Genomic DNA, 19,255 nt, shown 5'->3' with positions numbered 1-19,255 from the left:
AAGGAACGTTTCTCTGTCTCCCGCAAAAACACAGCATTAAGATAGCATCGCTAATTTCTCCGGCTCGGCACAAAAACAACATGCAGAGGAGGGGAGAGAAGAAGGAAAAAAAAAACACAGCACACAAGCGAAATGAAACAACAAGGAAAGTTTTTCTGCGACTTTCTCGAATGTCGCTCCAGATTTTGCCCTTCATCGTTCTTTCACAATGTCGCGCCCTCTCCGCTGCTATTTCTGACTGCCAGTGTGTGGATCTGGCTCGCTGAGATTTCATGCCAGTGTAAAAATTGGCTGAGGGTTTGGTTCAAATCAAATTGGACATAAGCACCCACAACACCATCTGTTAGGGAAAGGCAGTGGAGTGAAGGGCAGAACTCTGTATTCAGATAAATGGATTTTCAATTTATTAAATTGTTGACTGACACCCTTGTAAATTTTCGCTTTATGTGCTGTGGCCTATTCTTAAAACGTCACATTTAATGGAAACATGTTGCTATACATCCATTCAATCCCTAATATTAGAATTTGAAAAAAGGATCCCACTGCATCTGTTGTTTTGTGTGAGTTAAATTCCTTCTTTTTATACTTTTTGAGCACAGTGGCCTCACATTTACATGAGAGGAAAAAAAGTCATTTTTGTCTTAAACAGACAAAAATAAAGCCCCCTCCCCAGTTAGTCTTTAGGTGTTTTGGCAAGTGATATCGTGTGCGTGTCTGCGATTTTCCGTTAACAGGTGTGTCGCCCCGAAATGTGTTTAGAGACGCGTCTGTGATTGTCACAGTACTTTAGGAGAGGACCATATGTCCCTTGTTGCTTCACCCAAAAACTTAACTTACTTTGCAAGGTGAATAACAGTCTCTTAACTATCAGAAGTTGATGTCATGTAACTCGGTGTGTGTGTGTGTGCCAAATGCTTTCAGTGTGTGTGTGTGTGTGCGTGAAAGTGTCCCCCTAGCCTGCCTAGTGGTCTGGGTGTTTATTAATAACTGAAGTTGGAGCAGCTTCTGAATTATAAGTCACTACGGACATTGAGACCAACCAGGGACTGAGTCTAACACACACACATATATATCTACACACACGTTCTCTGTCTCTTTCTCGCCGCGATCCTCTGCGTCAGTGGGAGACAGGGAGCACTGGGAGGGGGTTAGAAAGTAAGGAGGAGGAGGGAGATGAGGAGGAGGAGAGGGATTTTAGTGTTTACACAGAGGCCCGGCCACCGCGGCAACTGTTGCCAAGCACTGTTCTCCCCAACAACAAGCCAGTAATTGGTACTGTTAGCGGCTAACCTTGCGGAGGTGGTGGTGCGAGGTGGGCTTGGACAAAAAGCTTTTTGATACATCTCCTTCTCTATCTCTTTCTCCTCTCTCAGGCCGCTGTATAGTGCCCCTGTTTTTTTGACAAGAGACTGCCCATAATCTTGGCACGTTCCCCTTCGCTTTGGAACGATTGGACCGTCTTTAGAAGGAATCGATGAAAATGTGTCCAGACACATGGCCCAGCTCAACCAGACATGAATTGATCATCAAAATATCAACATCATCATTTCGTAATGGAGTATGTTGGTGCCATCAGTGCGAGGGGAATAGCCAGACTGAAAAGCAAAAGCTGCAGTATCAAGAGTGTGTAAATAAGTGAGGAGTTGTATTCCAAATTCTGCTTTTCTGAAGTTTCTTTGAACATCTCAATAATGTAGAAGATGCAGTCTGTTAAAGTTATAACATTTTACTACTGAAAGACTGAAGTTACCTCATATTATTTAAGAAGTTACACTCCTTTTTCCCTTTTTGCCTTTTTTCTTAATGAAACACCTTGATAGTTTTAAGTATTCATTACAACAGTGAACGCTGCCATATTAGGTTATTAAGACGGGTCATTTGTATAGCATAGTTTAGCACAGCTTGGGTGAGTCTATGTGCAGGTGTGTTTGCAGCCTCTAACCAATTTTTCTTTCTATTACTGTGTATAACCCAAATTAAGAGGAAAATGTCTGACTAGTGCATTTATGAGGTTCAGAATAACATGCGCCGACGTCATTGTTTACCATGAAACAATTCCTATTAAAGTGAATAATTCAAATAATTATTAGTAATCCAGGTCTGTTATGCTTGACATCTGCAGTGATTTACCTTAATAATCTAATCTTTAGATCACATGTAAACACACTCTTTCTGTCATGGCCGCCAGCGAATATGTTTTCACCACAGAAGTTAGCACACATCTCTCCTTGCTCTCTCTCTGTGTCTCTCTCTTACTTCTTCCTTCCATCGCAGTACTTCAGTGTTCAGGGTGGCAGTCTTAGACAAACTCCACCAGTGCTTGTATAATTACTTATTCAGTGCTGACCCCTGCTCAGTTTAGGAGGGAGGAGGGTGGAGGAGGAGAACGGAGAAGGAAGGGGGGAGTAGCTAGAGCCTCCCATGGCTGCCAAGGCCCAAGTCAATGTGGAGACTGTTTTTCGGGATATAAGGGCCGGCCACGGGTCCCAAGCCAGGGCCCTTTCCTGTGGGCCCTCCTCCTCCTCCTCCTTGTCTTCGTTCTCCTCCTTCATCCTCCACCCTCCTCTGAGCCCGGCTGGGCCTGGCGCTGGCACAGAGGTCCCTTTGTTGTGCACCCGAGGGCCCAGGCTCTCTCTCTCTCTTTTCCTCCCCTCTCTTTCTCTCTCTCTCTCTCTTTCCACAAACACCCCTCCTCCTCCACATCCTCCTCCTCACCATCCCTCCCTCCCTTTTCCTCTAAAGGTCTCCAGGCTTCACAAATATGAGATAATAGGAAAAATAGAGCTGGCCGCTTGTGGTGACTCAGGGCAAAACGTCTGAGTGAAAAATAGAAAGTGAGAGAGAGAGATGGTATTGTTTGTGAGGTTGGTCGGAGCGAGCTGGACTCAAGTTGAGTCTCCTCCCATCTCTCTCTCTTTCCTTCTCTCTCCAGCAGCTTCTGAACCAAAAGCTCACTGTGGATCCAAAAGCCGAATGGGGGCTTGCTCTAACACACACGCACAAACACACACACGCGCACACTGTTTCTCTCTCCCTCTCTCGGCAGGTGGACGGGGTTGTTTTGGCTCGGCTGCGGGGCAGCAGCTTGACTCCGTTTGAGCCAATGAGCCAAGATAATAGCCGACGATTCCAGAGTTATTGTCAGCGTTTTCCCCCCTCTGCTTTTCCCAGAATCCCTCTCAGCCGTGCGGGATCGGAATGGGAACGTCACCCTCAGATGAATTAATGTGCTTTTACATGAAAATAATACAGCAGGATTCACAGTCGAACGTACCGCACGCACGGTCAAAACCGAGGAAAACTGCATTTCAAGGGGTTAACATGAACACACACAACTTAACTGCCCTGTGCGACTTACACTTACACTTCCTAACTCCCCTTCTTCTGTTCATTTCCTCACCCATTCATTTTTGTCAAGGGGGAGGCCGGTATCCTCCTCAGCTCCCAACACCCCACCCTTCAAATATGTGGCCCACACCCCTGCGTGGGCATCAAACTTCACCCACTTACCTCACAGAAGACACACAAACACACGCATGCACATACACACACGTCCAATACGTCAGAAGAACCAGAGTAGCTTCTCTGATTTTAATGGAAAGGGTTGTGCTGTCCTCCTTTATTATGTGATTTTTGGCCTTAATTAGCAGTAGTAGTGCTTGCTATGTTTCTGTCCAACTGTCAAGTAAATTTTGTAAAAAAAAACAACAACTCTTGAAATATTGCAGAACATCAAATCATGTGCATTTCCATCTGCTTGGCTGAAGCAAATAAATCCTCGAATGTGAAAGAAACGGAAAGAGTCTTTCAAGAATTGATTTGCATCAGACAAGTTGTTATTGTTGTGCAGTGTCAGGGAGTGGTGGCCATATTTCACATTCTTATATAAAGATGGAAACAATTAAATGCACTTGGCAGTTGGAAATATTCTAATGCACCAACTAATGCCCAAACAACCATGATGAGAAGCTAATGCATGAGAGAGAGTAGGACATTTCTCTGAGGTCACGGTTTCAGGATGTCCAAACACATATTTTTGTGTGTGTGTCTGCATGTGTTGGTGTGGAGTGGAGGAGTGTGTGTGTGTGTGTGTGTGTGTGTTTGTAGTTTATCAAGGGTGACAGTGTGGGTTCATTTCTCATAGTGTTCACCACATCAATCAACGTCTCACTAAAAGCTACAGCAACTCTTCTCTTCTCTTCTCTCCTCTTTTCTTTCCTCTCCTCTCCTCTCCTCTTTTCTTTCCTCTCCTCTCCTCTCCTCTCCTCTCCTCTCCTCTCCTCTCCTCTCCTCTCCTCTCCTTCCCATTTCCTCCCATTTTGCCATCCGCAGCACAATGAAAGAGCCTCTTGGCTTTTATTAATAGTTAAAGTGGCCCCGGCCTGTCACTGGGGACAATAACTGCAGCCCTGTTAATAAATAAAAATAATAACTAGGAGATGGAGACAGAGAGGGAGTGCAATGGAAAGAGAACAGGCGACACTGCCATTTGTCGTTCCCTCTCACTTGTCAAAGCTCTTTGGCTTAAAAGCCTCTGTCATTGTTGAGGGAGAGGGGGCTGGAGGGAGAGATGAGAGTGAGAGACAGAGAGAAAGAGGGAGAGAGGGGGAGCGCCAGGGGCTAATAGCACCTGTTGGGGTGATGGTGAGACAGCTGTCATGGGGGGAAAAACACAGGAGCACACTCTTTCTTCTACTCCTTCTTCCTCTCTACGCGTGTTTCTTTCCCTCCTCCCCTGTTTTTGCAACAAATTCTCCGTCTATCTCCGTCCTGCTCCTCCTCCTACCTTCATCCCACTGCTAACCTATTCCCTCAAGGTTGAGGTGGTTTCTGACAGAAAGCACTAGGGCACATCAGGGACGCAGCGCTGAAACCCGGTTGCTGACTAACTGGCTGAGTGGCAGCGTCGGACAGGTCCAGTCCAAGGACGGTGGAGGGATTTGAAAAGGCAAGACAGAGGGATGAGGAATAGAAAGAGTGAGCGGAGGACTGCCTTAAAGTTCAGCATTGATCTTTCACTGTGTGTGTGTGTGTGTGTGTGTGTGTGTTTACGAATGTGTGCCCATTGTAATCAACAGAGCTTGAATGCTCTAGTCTTGAAGCCAGAGGAAAGGACCTGATTCAGGCCTCTGGGGAGGCTGTAGGCGCATATACACACACACACAAACTGAGGTACAGTATGTAGGGCACGCTTCAGTGCTTTGTGTGTGTCTGAGCAGAGCTTGGGTGTCTCGACTCTCGCGTGCGCCCTTGTTTTTGTGTGATCGTGTGTCATTTTAAATCCTGAGAATCTCCAGGTGGTTTGTCATCCTCAACTCCCCACTCCATCACGGCCAGGAAAAATAGAGGGAATGAAGAGGAAAGAAAGAAGTTTAGCTTTTTGTGTTTTGGATGATGAGTAAAAGTACTTTGATTTGTTGTTGTGTGTGGCGGCTGTGTGTGTGCGTTCATGTCTCACTTGGTGGAGAAAAAGCGCTAAGCTGTTCAGCTCAACACACCGGACTCTCTCTCTCTCTCTCTCTCTCTCTCTCTCTCTCTGTGGAAAGCATTAGTGTTTGTGTCATAGCGTGTGTGTGTGTGTGTGTGTGCAGGCAAGCTGTCTCATACCAGTAAGATTAAGACTTTTCTTTTCTTAAATCAGTCTCGTCATTATGGAAAAAAAATAATCTGGGCACCAACAAACTTTTCGCCTGCCATCAGCAGTTGCCGGTGTGTATACGTGTGTGCAGCAATACATATATGAGCTCATTCAAGTGTATGTGTTGTGCATGTCTGTGTGTTTTGCGGGTGTTTGTGCATTCAAGTATGTGTGTTTGCGTTGGCTGATAGGGTTAATCTCCCAACTCAAAGTGTAAAACCTCTTTCCTTAGCAAGGCCTCGCATCCTAAGTGCAGATGGCTCCCAGTAAATAGAGTCTCTCTCTCTCTCTCTCTCTCTCCCTCTTGCTTCACACTTTCAGTCTTCCTTTGTCAGAACATTTCCCCCATTTCCCTTTGTTCATGTCAATAATAGTCAACAGGGTGACTGGATTGATGGCAGCATGTCTGCATGTGTACATGCATTGTTATTAGCGCATATATGTGCACACATTTCGGTTTCTCTGTGTGACATTTCTATTTCCCCCACTGTGTGTGCGTGTGTGTGTGTGTGTGTGTGCACATATGTGTACAGCCATGTGTGAGTGTGACCATAGTTAGGATTGTAATTAGTGATTCTGCGGGTGTGTGCGCAGATGTGTGTGTTTGTGCAGGGGTTTGTGTGCGTAAGGGTCTGTGGAGTGTGTGTTGAAAACAAAGCGCTAGCTGATAATGTGTCCATTGTGGCGGGTGCATTAAGGCCCTCTTTGTCTCAGGGCCCACAGCGCTAATGATTCTCTAGCAGCAGGTGAGAGGGAAAAAGCCTCTCTCTTTCTCTCCCTCTCTCCTCCACTTGTCTCTCTCTTTATCTTGCGTTGCCTCTCTCGCTCTTTCCCTTTTGCTCACTTGTTTTTGTTCTTCAGATTTCCTCTCTTTCGATTATCAGCTTCTCTCTTGCCACCTTTCTCTCTCTCCCTCTCTCTCCCTCTCTCTCCTGCTGATGCGACCATTAGGCTGAGCTGCCGCTGCCTTTATTACAGCAAATGGACTTTAAATGAGCTTTATTGTCATGTTGGCCAGCCAACTGAATCCCTCTCTCTCTCTTTCCTCTGCCCCCACCCCCACCCCAAACAGAGGCCCCCAGCATTGAGAGGCTGTTGTCAAAGGACTGGAAGGATAAACTTTTGGCCATGGGCTCAGGGCACATCGGAGAAATTAAAGGTATGGTACTACTAAATAATGACAGAACTAAACTTAAACTAGCTGTGAAGGAATTTAATTAACCCCCTTGAACTTGATTGATGCTCCTCCGATGTCCACTGAAGAAAAAAAACATCCATAGATATATAGAAACCTTTAAAAAAGACTTAAGATTTGCCAATGTGGTTGTTTTCTGTATCCATGGTTACAGTGCAGACAAACTTCTAGCAACTAATGCAACATGACTTTTCATGGTGCAGATTCACCAAAATAGAAATAGATATAAAGTAGGCTAAAAAAATATAATTTACATCAAGCATGATGGGGAAACCAGTAGCAAAAACACAAAACATATTAATTTAAATAGAAATAAGCAAAAAAAAAAAACATATTAATTTAAAATCAACAGGAGTGGCAGAAATCCATAAAAATTATCTTTTTTGTTTTACACTAGGTACATTATTCGACACAAGTCTCAGAATGTCCCATCAACATTGTTGTTATATCCGTGGAACACTAACTCTGTATCTAATAATATATATATATATATATATATATATATATATATATATATATCTTAATAAACAATTTTCATTAAACGTTTATTTCATACTTGCTGTTCTAGATCATGTATACAACCACTCACATGCCAGTTGACGGCATTTCTGAGCAGCCCAACTTATTCTGAAAATAAGAAATGGCATGCCTAAGTAAGACATGTAATGACCAGACCATAAGCCTGTAAGTAAAGGGAGTAGAATCAAAAGCAGCCTGGGTTCAAGGTTAAATTGAACTGAAATTGACTGAATTCAGTTGAACTGAACTCAAATGCACTGAACTGATCCAACTGGCCGTTTCGTCTCGTGTTTGACCAACATGTCAAGAAGTCAATGATGTCTCTGCTAGTCCATCAGCTCTGTGTTAATCTCAGTTAATCACCCATTTTATCCACACCAACCCTTCTTAACATCCGAGAGCGAGGCAGACAGAGCAGGACAGGGGGCAGGAAGTGAAACAAAAAGGAGACGAGAGAGCTGCGCTGTGAATATGCAGGAGCAAGAATCAGCCAGAGAGAAAGAGAAAGTGAGGGGGAAAAAGAGGTGGAAAAGTCTGGCTATTATTCCCTGTAACTCCAGGGCAAAGCCGTCGTTCTACTCCAGTAATTGAGCTTCATTAGGAGGCAAAGCAATATGTAATCAAAGAGCCTTTGCAGAGCTGCGTGGCCGTCGAGAGGGGGGCTCCATTGATCAAACCCCCTTTTCCCAGCTCCCTGCCGCGCTGACATTTCTGTGTAGGGGCGTCCCGCTTGGCACACCACACACCAACAGCTGGGGAGAAATATCAGGAGTATTATGCGTGCATGCGTGTGTGTGTGTGTGTGTGTGCAGTGAAAGTGCATGTATTTGTGTCTCAGACAGGGCTTACATAACAATGTGTGTCTGTGAGTGTTAACTTGTACGTTGGTCCTATGATTGTGGAGACAAAAGACAGAAATACATGGAAAGTCAAGTGTTCGTACAGCAGTTTGCGTTGATAATTTGTACATGTAGGTGTGTGTGTGCACGTTGTTCTCATTTGTCAGTGCATCCCTTGACATTTTTTTCCCCCATCGAATTCCATTGAAGAGCTTTTTGTAGGGAACAAAGTGATTTTGAGCCACCGCCTCCCGCGCCGTCTGCCTTATTGAGAAGCAACATTGGTAAAAGGCCCCCCATGCTGTTCACATAGCAAAACACACACACAAGTATGGAACTCATAGTACAAAAATAAATATCCCCACAGTAGAGTGTCATTAACATCAGATCTGCAGATAGATAGCAGAGAGTGACAGGAAAGATTAAACTCTTAAACTCTTTTTTATACACTGTACGACAGTTTTATATACAGTATCAGCGTGTTTCAGCACTTCATTAAAGCTCATGATGTTACACTGAAGGAACTATTTGAACCCAAGACCCAAGATTCTTTATGGCTGCACCATTCCATCAAATTGAAATATTCTGGATGTCTTTTGCATCATTTTATACACAGTTTCTCGAACTTCTGCCCTGAATATCTGATATCTTTGGAAACTTGTGCTTGGCTGCACAACATGAGTTTGTAAACATGTTCCCACCAGTGTATCTGGTAGGATTTAAGAGGGCAAAGGTAGCAATCAAACTCACAACCGCAGAAAACACATGCAGTACACACACAGTCTGCTGTAACCCTCTGAGCAGCTCCTCAGGAAGAGTTGGGCGGTAAATTGCCTTGCTCAGTGGCACTTTACAGTTATCATGTCTATGTAAATATACTTCTTAGTATACTTCCTGCTTGTCTGTCTACCTCCTTGTAGCTTGTTTCCTTCCCCTTCTTCTCTCTTAACTCTCACATCATTCATTCACCCTCTTCTCTCCTCCACCATCATGTCTGTGTCTTATCCCTTTGCTCCTCCTTGCTCTTCCTCTGCCTCCCTCCCTCCCTTCCTCCTCAGCCATCTCATCCCCGCTCCTCCCACCTTACCGGGGGGAGTTATCAATGCAGCCGGGGTCATTAATTAGCGAACATGGTGACAAGTATTACATTGTTACAAATTGGTTAATTACGCCATGCACGAGTGTTTGTGAGCAAAAAGGAAGAGTTGGTGTTGGTTCGCCGGGTTTGTAGGTAAGCACAGGCCGTAGCAATCTGCCTAAGGAGGAATGTGTGTGAAGCGATGGAGGAAACCAGTTATCGATCCACCTGCCCGCCTCGCAGCAGCTGAGGAAACAAGCCAACGCGAGCTGATTTATGGGGCGACCACAGAAATTCAGAAAGTCTGAATGGGAGGGGACGAGAAGGGAGAGACAGGGCAGCTCATGTCCTCGTAGGAGAGTTTTCTAAATCTCGTCTCAGTTAAGAAGCGTGTTGTTTTCTTGGAATCATCTTCTTCTGCAAATGCTCTGGTTTACTGATGAAAGATCCACAGCTGAGAGGGGGATTTAGAATAGCTTGTAGAAAAAGACCGGTTGTCTTCGTTTTCACACACCTAACTATCCAGGCTGCTGCTTAAAGGAATGTCTTTCCATCTCAAAGTGCACACTGCACAGAAGTGCCCAATTTTACTGTGTTTGCCTTTGTGCATGTGCATGGGTGTGTGTGTGTGTGTGTGTGTGTATGTAAAGGGGGGGTTAACCCCAACACAAACCCCCTACAAGAAAGACTCCTTTGATCCATCGTTTCACCTTTGCAACCCCCCTTATCCTTTTTTCTCCCCCTTGCCCCCTTCCTCCCCACCCCTTCACCCCCCATTTGAACAGGCTAACGTTTTTAACACAAGGCTCTTTCTTGTCTTGGTCTGCTTTGGCTATACACACGCACACACACAAGCATGCACACACACACATTTCTGGCTCTACAAAGGTGGGTCTGTGAGTTAGGACAGCGGCGTGTTTATTTTTCCAGTGGCCAGTGCTCCCGACAGTTGCCTTTATTGTTCATTGTTGGCGGATGGATGGAGTGCGGGGGGACGTGAGGGAGGAGGAGGGAGAGGGGTGGAGGTAGGCGGGTGGGGTGAGGCGTGAGGCGGCGGCTACCAACAGAGAGGACAAATGGATGGCTCTCACCTTCCCGAGCGGTCAAAGGGCAGGTCAGCGACCGTGGCTCTTCGCCTTCACTCCCTCCATCCCTTCTTCTGACTCCCCCTTTCATCCCCCGTGTTTCTCTTTCTTTTCCTCTCTCTTTCCCTCTCTTTCCCCCTCTTTCTCTCTTCCTCATCTGGTTTGACTGGCGCAGGAATGTGGCCCTGTTAAAGGTAGCAGCTGAAGAACAATGGGGGATTGTGCTATTCCACACATGCACACACACACACACACACACACACACACACACACACACACACACACAACAAAGGCATGTCGGGAAACATTGGTACATATGACCAGACACTCATACTGATTGTGCCTCTCTAACTACATCCTGTTGAATGATTTAGGCCTTGTGTGAAAGTGTGTTTGTGTATGTGTAATTGTGTGCGTGTGTGTGTGTGTGTGTAATGGAGCTGGTATGTCAGGATCTGAGAGGTCAAAGGTCAGGCCATGCTAAATGTGAGCAGGAGGTTGGCTGACTGCATGGTAAACACAGACCAGACACACTCTCTTTCTCTCTTTTTTCCCTCTCTCTTTCACAGACACACATTCACTAAATACAGCTTGATAGCTACAGACCAATCTCCAGATTTACCCATAATTCAATGCCAATCAAATACATTTAGATTTTGCTTCAAGTTTTAGCAAGAAATGTAAATTTTCAAACCTGGCTGAAGATTTATTGTGTTTGGTAAACATATGAATCTGGCTCAGATCTTACATTTGTTTTGCCGCCACATTTTGCCTGTGTACAAACGTTTCCTCAGCCAGATTTAATTTCTTTATTTCAGTAAGGCAATAAAGGTAGTGATGGATGTGGGTAATCACTACTGGCTTTCTGTGCCCAGGAAAATAAGTCAACATCTGGTTTTACAACTCTGCAGCACACATACGTACTTTGCCAAACGCACCTTCCGTTGACATGCCCCCTCCTACCGTCCAAAGCCCCTAACCAGTCATATATTAGGTTGACCAACAAGCCATGGATAGCTTTACACTGCTTTGTTGTTCCTTCCTCCTCCCTTCCTCTCCTTCATGCCTCTGACCTCTAACCTCACCCCCACGATCCTTTCTGGCCTCCAGATAGCCATGAAAATGTCACAAAGAAGAGGAACACAACATCAGATTTTGTATCATTTCCGATCTTGTCTACTACAATACTACTACTATACTACTACTACTATAATGTAGTTGTAAGCAGGCTGGTGTATAAACAGATAATAAATGACAATAAAGTAAAACACAGGTGTAATAATATAAAATATTTCTTCATAGAAAAGGTTGTAATTGCTGACAAATACTGTACATTAATGAACACTATTGTCCTTGTATCTTAGATTAGCTAGATTAGCTTCCTTTTAAATGATGAAAGAAGCTTCGTAGCATAACCTCAACCAAGTCTTGCCCTTTTCTTCAAATTGCTGCCATCTCACCTTTGACCCTTCTTCTCCCCCCTCCCTTTCTTGCTCTGTAGGTACCCCAGACAGCCTGGCGGAGAAAGAACGTCAGCTCATGGGCATGATTGGCCAGTTGAGCAGCCTGAGGGAGCAGCTCTTGGCGGCCCACGAGGAGCAGAAGAAGCTGGCCGCCTCGCAGATGGAGAAGCAGAGGCAGCAGATGGAGCTGGCCAAGCAGCAGCAGGACCAGGTACAGGAGCACTCTGCATGTGGAGGCCTTCATTTGGAAATGCTGTGTACTATGTGCCTATGCTGCAAAAAAAATCATCCTAACAAGGCATTTAATCTGGCTTTAGTTCACAAAAAGAAAAAAAAATCGTTATATGACTTATTTCCAATCAGATCAGCAATTTACAAGACTTTTCCCCATCTGTAGATATCTTGATTCTTTGGGTAATCCAACATATTTTAAAATAGAAACATCATAGGTTGAAGTTTTTTAAATTATGTATCTCCCCTCCCCCACATTAATGCCACCAAAAAAATCCTGTAAATGTGCCTGGTCAGTAAACAGTAAACAAAGGCACATGATTGGATACTGATTTGGAGTCACAAGTCATATGCACACACACTGCTATGTGCAGACACAAAAATGCACATACACACTTAAACATCACAAATGGTCATCAGACATCCTCACACAGATTTTAGGGTTTATAACAGAAGGTGGGCTCAAAGGTGTGGTTGAACAGCAACAAATCACACAGGATTTTTCTTCCCTCTACACCCTCTCTCTCTCTCTCTCTCTCTCTCTCTCTTGCTCACACACACACACACACACACACACACACACACACACACACACACACAAAATCTCATAGTGTATAGTGTTCACACAGCCAGAGACATGTGCCTTTGGCAGCTTGAACACAGGGACATTGCACAGGAATGAGTTGAGGGTTGAGAGTTAGTGTTAGAGCGGATGTAGCGGAGACATACACTTACGCACGCACACACACACACACATACACACTCCAAGCTCCAAGGCAAGAGTCTGCCAGGTATTTGCATAGAGAAGGGTTTCCCTCTTTGTTGTGCTTTTTAGCTTCTGGAAAGCTCGGGTTTACAAAGAGAAGAACAGACACACACACACACACACACGCGCGCGCGTAGAAACACAGCTTGAAGGACAAATCACCTGTGACAAACACAATGCCTTACAGTGCCTTTGGTCTGACTGTCCGTGAATTGTACTGTATGTGGATACTGTATTCTTGTGTTTCCATTCCTCTCTGTGAGCCACTGGAGAGATTCTGTGCAGATGTTAATTACATCTTAGGCTTAAAATTGTTGCTTTCATGCAGAATGAGTAAGAATGAATGCAAAAGAAGGGCAAGCTTTAAAACAGAGTAAAATGACATTACATTTACATTTGTGTAAATTTGATTACGTCCAAATTGATTACAACTAATAGATAGAAAAAAAGAAAATACTTGATGGACTTGGAAATACCAAAATGATTTAATGTGTTTCATCAAAATTACATATTGGCACTGGCTTTACTTAGTTGCTACACTTGATTAATGCACAGCAAGTGCAACACTTCTCTATTTTGGCTTGACTATCATGTATTTATGTGTTCAAACAAGGTTGAAAAGATTTCATGAGCCCGCATTTCACAGGGATTGTCTCGAAGAAAAAACTCACAGACTTGACTCGACCACCTTCCCTATAAACTGACTATAAACAGAATTCTCTACATACAGTACGTCCAGTAAAGTTTGTGTTCATGTCATGTAAGTGTGTCGGTGTGACATTGTTGTCCATTTGGCTGTGAGCTGAGTCCAGATGAGCTGAGTCCAGATGAGATGAGCTCTTTAATATTTCATACCCGGGCATCGACCCTCTGTCGTGCAACTGGGGCCTCAGAGACCTGCAGATGTGTTGCATCTCCCACAGAACCTGCGCACACATCAAAACACACACACACACACACACACACACGCCCACACTCCGACACACACATACTACATATACATTCTAATAATGTGTTGTGTGCTCTGTCCTCAGATTGCCCGGCAACAGCAGCAGCTTCTGCAGCAGCAACACAAAATCAACCTCCTGCAGCAACAAATCCAGGTGAGGCCAGTGTGTTATGTGTGTGTGTGTGTGTGTGTGTGTGTGTCCATCCACATGTGTAGCCATGTGTATGTATCTTTCCAAGTGTACATGTTTGTGTGAATGTGTCTTGATGTGTGTTTGCATGGCCCACAAAGGCAATTTTGTGATTGTGATTGTTGCAGCTTTTCTTTGCTCAGCCCATCAGGATTTGGGGCCTGAATCAGCATTGACTTATAAAAGTCCCTCCTCCACTAACACACAAACACACACACAGAAACACCCACACACAACCTGTGTAATCACTTAAAAGTGGTCAGTCTGCTTGGAAAAATCAGAAGTAGGGTGCTGGTTAGTACAGTACATACGTTTTAAGTCTTTATTATATACATCAAAGTCACATGTCAAACTGGCAGTGAAGTTCACTCTTTTGATGTTTATTCCATTATGTCTTTGAGTGATTGTGAAGGTGTTTTCACAGACAGAGCAGTAGATTGGCTCGGTCAAGCAACAGCAACGTTGAACAAATCCAGACTGGCAACTAAGCCAGTGAAGTAGCCAAGAAGGGGTCAGGAAGACGCTCAAAACAGAAAAGCTGACAATAGGTTAATCTTTTCCATGGTTTCACCTTAGAGACAATAAAGTGTTAGAATTAAGTCACATTATACCCCCTAAAATGTTTATCATGGCAACCACAAGCTAGCTAACGGACATCATTATTAGCCATTCTGAGAGAACACACATTTTTCTTCTAATGAGAGCTGATAGCGACACTGATATCCACAGGGGAATTCCCTTCACCAGGAAATACTAGGAAATGCAAACTTAGAACAAGATGTTAAACAAATCTAATCACGTAGATTGTTGGCAGAAGTGAACAACCTTATATAGACAAAACAACAATCTGCGACGTAAGTCAACTGAAAAGGTCCCTTTGAATGTGAATCTGTGTCTTTAGCTCCAGAGAAAATGGGTGAGTATGTATGTAACACTTAAAAATGGAAGTATTGTCCTTTTGGGTGCTACACTGGAGCTTCTATGTTGGTCCAGGTGGCTTGGAACGAATAGCCCAGGCCTTTGTAAAAGCAGATGACACTGAATTTTGAGCTGAGAAAGCCGGGCTTTGTATCATAAAGAGACACCCTGTCCAAGAGGGAACACACACACACACACACACACACACACACACATTCCCTTTCGCCCGAGAGGTTAGCCATACACAGTCTGTGTGATAAGAGACCTTGTGATAGCATGTGTGTGGGACGTGTGTCTATGTGTGTCCACGATTCTGTGTAAAGCAGCTGTGTTTATTTGCTTTGTGCGAGTTAAATTCTGAATTGTTCGCGTTTTGTCCCTTTGACAAAAAAAGAGTACGCGTTTGTTTCTGAGGATTTCTCTGTGCATTCTCGAGCGTCCATTTCTTCATCTGTGCATGTGTGTGTGTGTGTGTTTGCCGCAGCTGTGTGTGTTAAGCTATAAACACGTCCGCTCATGATTCACTCCCTCACGACCCCGCCGAGACAAAGCTCTCTTTTCCCATGACTTTGCAACCTTTTCCCAAACAAGCGTCTCTCCATTGAACGGGCCCAACAATAGTTTCTCACAAGCAGGGGCAGCTGTAGGCAGCCTCGTTAGGAGAAGGACACAATCAACAGGGGCTCATCACAGGAGCGCAAAGCACATCCACATATATCACACACATCAAAGTACACAGAAACATGGACAAACATACAAAAATATACGCTCACTCGCGCACAAGTATCGAAAGCAGTCACAGAGAGCGCCGCACACTCGCCTGATGATCAAACACACACTCATCATCAAAGACTCGGTCGAGAAATACACTGCTTAATCATTCATGAAGAGATTGTCCGCGCAATCCCACAATACAATGGCCTGCCAGAGAGAGGGCACCAGGTTCAGTGTGTTGGGGTGTGTGTTGGGGTTTGTGTGTTTTGTGTCTGTATGATAAGCCCCTTGTGATTGCATTTCCCCCTAACGAGGCTGAGTTCAGCTGTCCCTTCGTGTGTGTGTGTGTGTGTGTGTGTGTGTGTGTGTGTGTGTGTGTGTGTGTGTGTGTCTGCGTCCTTGGCTTTGTTAAGCCCAAACCCCCAAAGGCCTGTGAAGAATGCTTTCAACCGTCCACTTGGAAGAGGTGATGAAATGAAACGAATAATCAAGCTCATGAAAAAGAGAGGAGAGTGACACACATCCCTCATGAAAGGAGGACAAATTATTTATTGTCCTCGCGTCCGGTTTCCTATTTTTTTCTCACCCTGAAACCCAAATCAAGCTAGCGATATGCGTGTTAGCGTCCACTATTTAGGCCAACGGCACTCGCCGAATGTGGCGCGAGCTGACAAACAAGCGAGTTCATTTACAGAGACAGACATAACAGCAACACAAGCTAATGACATACAGTATGAATAGGACACACGTGCACACACCATTCATTAGTGTTCAGAAGTCAGTGATTGGATACTTCCTCGCTCTGACTAATTGATTCTACCTGGAATTATCCATGAATAAGCATCAATTATGATCCATTCATTTTGTTTCTTCCCCCCTCCAAACACACACATTCATAGTGTTTTACTTTTTGAGGGAGCTCTGCTACATGTAATCCTAGCTTAACCCTTGATCTGTTCTTTAGTCCAAGTACTGAATTTAACCCTAAAACCTCTAATCCTAACGCTTAACCTGAAATTATCCTTTACCTTAACCCAACCAACCTAATCCAAAATTTAATCTTAAACCTGAACCCAAACATCCTGACCTTAAACTCATCCCTCAGGGTAAGGACCAGGAAAACTGATTGTTACTTTGCAAAGCTTTGTGCTCAATCTGAGGGTGTAACACAACTTGCTCTCTAAAGAATTGTAAAACAAGAACATGTGTGCACATAAAGACATGCAGACACACAAAAACACACAGACATGCACTCCTACCCCCTGCTAGGGGCCTTCTTGTTAAGCTCAAAGGGGTGAGCACATTTCCTCATACTTTTGCTTTCCCTCTCGTCTTCTCTCATTCTAATTAAACGACTTGTCTCCGAGGCTCCCCCCGGTGTTGCCGGGGACAACTGTTGCCACCGTGCGGGGAAGCGCGCCGGGGATGAAAGGAGCTCACCTGCCGAGCGGCTCAGGGCTTACGTTGAGAACACGGACACATTTTCATAGAATAGAGGCAAGACACACACTCACAACGTATATTGAAACAGAGGGATGAGGGAACACAAGTGTGTCCTGCCTAATGAATCAAAACTCACTCAACCAAAACACACACACACATGCAGTCAAGTGTGTGTCTACCTCTCCACCTCTGTGGGCTGTCTTTAATCTCATCAAGCACCGCCGTTGCTATAGGTGGGAGACAGCAAAGTGGACAGAGGAGAAGAAAAAGTGAGATAGAATCAGAAAATGACTAAAGCCACCTGATACTTTGACTAGTTTAAGAGAGGCCAGACGCGCCGGCGACAGCAGCTAACAAGCTCTCTCTTAAGGTTAACCTACATTGGTAACTCAAGCACACAGACACACACACACATACACACCCCTCCAAGTGTAATACCTGATGCAATCATAAGCACAGCCTCTGTCTGTGTTGAATATTTTTCATTCTGTGGGAGAAATGAGAAAAACAAAAGCAAAAACACTAAAAAAGATGCTTTTCATTCATTTTCACACACATACAATATACCGCATACATGCACACACACAACACACCAGTACCTCTGTACTCTGTGCATGAGAGCGGCTAACCCAATTGCCTGTGTAATTGTTTAATCACTCCCATTACACTGCAACCAGTGTAATTTGTGTTTTCCTTATTGCACTGTATGTGTCGATGTGCATACGCAGACACACACACAAATACACACAAACTCATAAACTGGACCACAACCAACCAGCCATTCCCACTGAGACCAACCCTCTCTCACATGATTTCTCTCTAATGTACTCACACACAGACATACCTGTGTGTGTGTGTGTGTGTGTGTGTGTGTGTGTGTGTGTGTGTGTGTGTGTGTGCATCCTAGCCATTGCAGTGCCACTGCGACATGAACTATGCCCCTACATTCACAGCCGGCTGGCCTCTAATAGCCCCTGTCCATAGAAAGTTAATGGACTAATATTAAAAGCCAGCTATCTCTCTCTCTCTCTCTTTCTCTCTCTCTCCAAATTAATTATTGGTTCTATCACTCGCACGTCCCTTCTTTAGCAATAGGTCATCCAGGTCTTGCATTAATTGCCGGAGCATATGGTCGCCAACAGATTTTAGCTGTGGGACTCGCACTTTAGCGGGGGCTATTTTTTTCGCGCACTCAGATGCGAGCCATATTGTGCGGCGCTGGCAGCTATTGTTCGGTGCATTAACTTCATAGAGCTAATTACTCCCCAATAATAACTTTACCTTGGAGTTTTTAGCGCGCCGCGTGCCAACCAACCTGTTTCGCACCCCATATGTTAATTAGCGGCCACATCTTCATTATGCCGCAGCGGCGCTTTAAGTTCAAGCTGTGCCTCCTGGCGCGCGGTGAACGCAGCCTCGACTTGCTGCCAATTATCCAACTCTTGCTCCCCTCTCTCTCTTTCTCTCTCTCTTTCTCCCTCTCTTGTTAATTTAGTTCTGTCTATCTGCTGTTTACTTCCTGAGACGTTCTCTCGCCAGGGTGAATTGTCGACTTCTCTCTTCCTATCTGTCCTCTTTGCCCCTGTGAAAGTTCTCAGAAAAAGTTTCACGTTTTCTTTATATATATATTATATGTCGTTCTTTTTCCGAGTTCCGAGTATTTTTCTTTGTTTTGCGTTCAGCTTTCACTGATTAGAGGATTTTTTTCAGATGAGTTCCGGTTTTGTTTGTTTCAGGTTTCTTTTTTGGACAAGGAGGGGTTTGCAGATAAAAAGCAGAGCCCCTTATTCTCCACGTTGCAGCCTACAGTAGCAGCAGTGTGATGTTTTGTCTGTGTGTGTTGTAGGTTTTCATGTTCGCTTTGGGCCTGATGTGAAAGAGAAGCTGAGGAGTGCGTTATTCCCCAAAGCGCCTGCTGTTTCAGATGTGCCTTTTCCTTTATGTGGGATCTGGAGATTGTCTGATAGATCTGGCCTCGCTCTCACTTTCCGTCTCTCTGTTTCTCTCACCCTCACTTTCTCTCGCAGGCTTTTCTTTCCTTCTGTCAATGCATCTCTTTGTCTCTGATTCCTATTCTCTGATTTGGGAGAGCTCTCTCCCTCTAGTTTCTTCCGCTTGGTTTCAAAGTTTACACTACGATCACGCGGCTAACACACAGAGCTCATAATCCACTTTAAGGTATTGCATTATTGTATATCCAGTATTAGGAGAAATATCAGATTAGCTC

General features: G+C 44.5%; 1 protein-coding gene across 10 annotated transcripts in view; it reads left to right on the top strand.

The window, feature by feature from the left end:
- Nucleotides 1-19,255, top strand: part of sox5 (SRY-box transcription factor 5) — a 198,913-nt gene that overhangs the window by 142,775 nt on the left and 36,883 nt on the right. For 8 of the 10 annotated variants that reach the window (XM_044186029.1, XM_044186021.1, XM_044186025.1 and 5 more), the window contains 3 exons: nt 6,711-6,797; nt 11,856-12,028; nt 13,849-13,917. In XM_044186029.1, the coding sequence (XP_044041964.1) occupies nt 6,711-6,797; nt 11,856-12,028; nt 13,849-13,917 (329 nt within the window). The remainder of the gene's footprint in view (nt 1-6,710; nt 6,798-11,855; nt 12,029-13,848; nt 13,918-19,255) is intronic. The other 2 variants (XM_044186026.1, XM_044186023.1) reach the window with 1 other exon arrangement.

This window comes from Siniperca chuatsi, linkage group LG23 (genome assembly GCF_020085105.1).
Source record: "Siniperca chuatsi isolate FFG_IHB_CAS linkage group LG23, ASM2008510v1, whole genome shotgun sequence".
Lineage (NCBI taxonomy): Eukaryota > Metazoa > Chordata > Actinopteri > Centrarchiformes > Sinipercidae > Siniperca > Siniperca chuatsi.
This window is presented reverse-complemented; position numbering and strand designations above follow the sequence as displayed.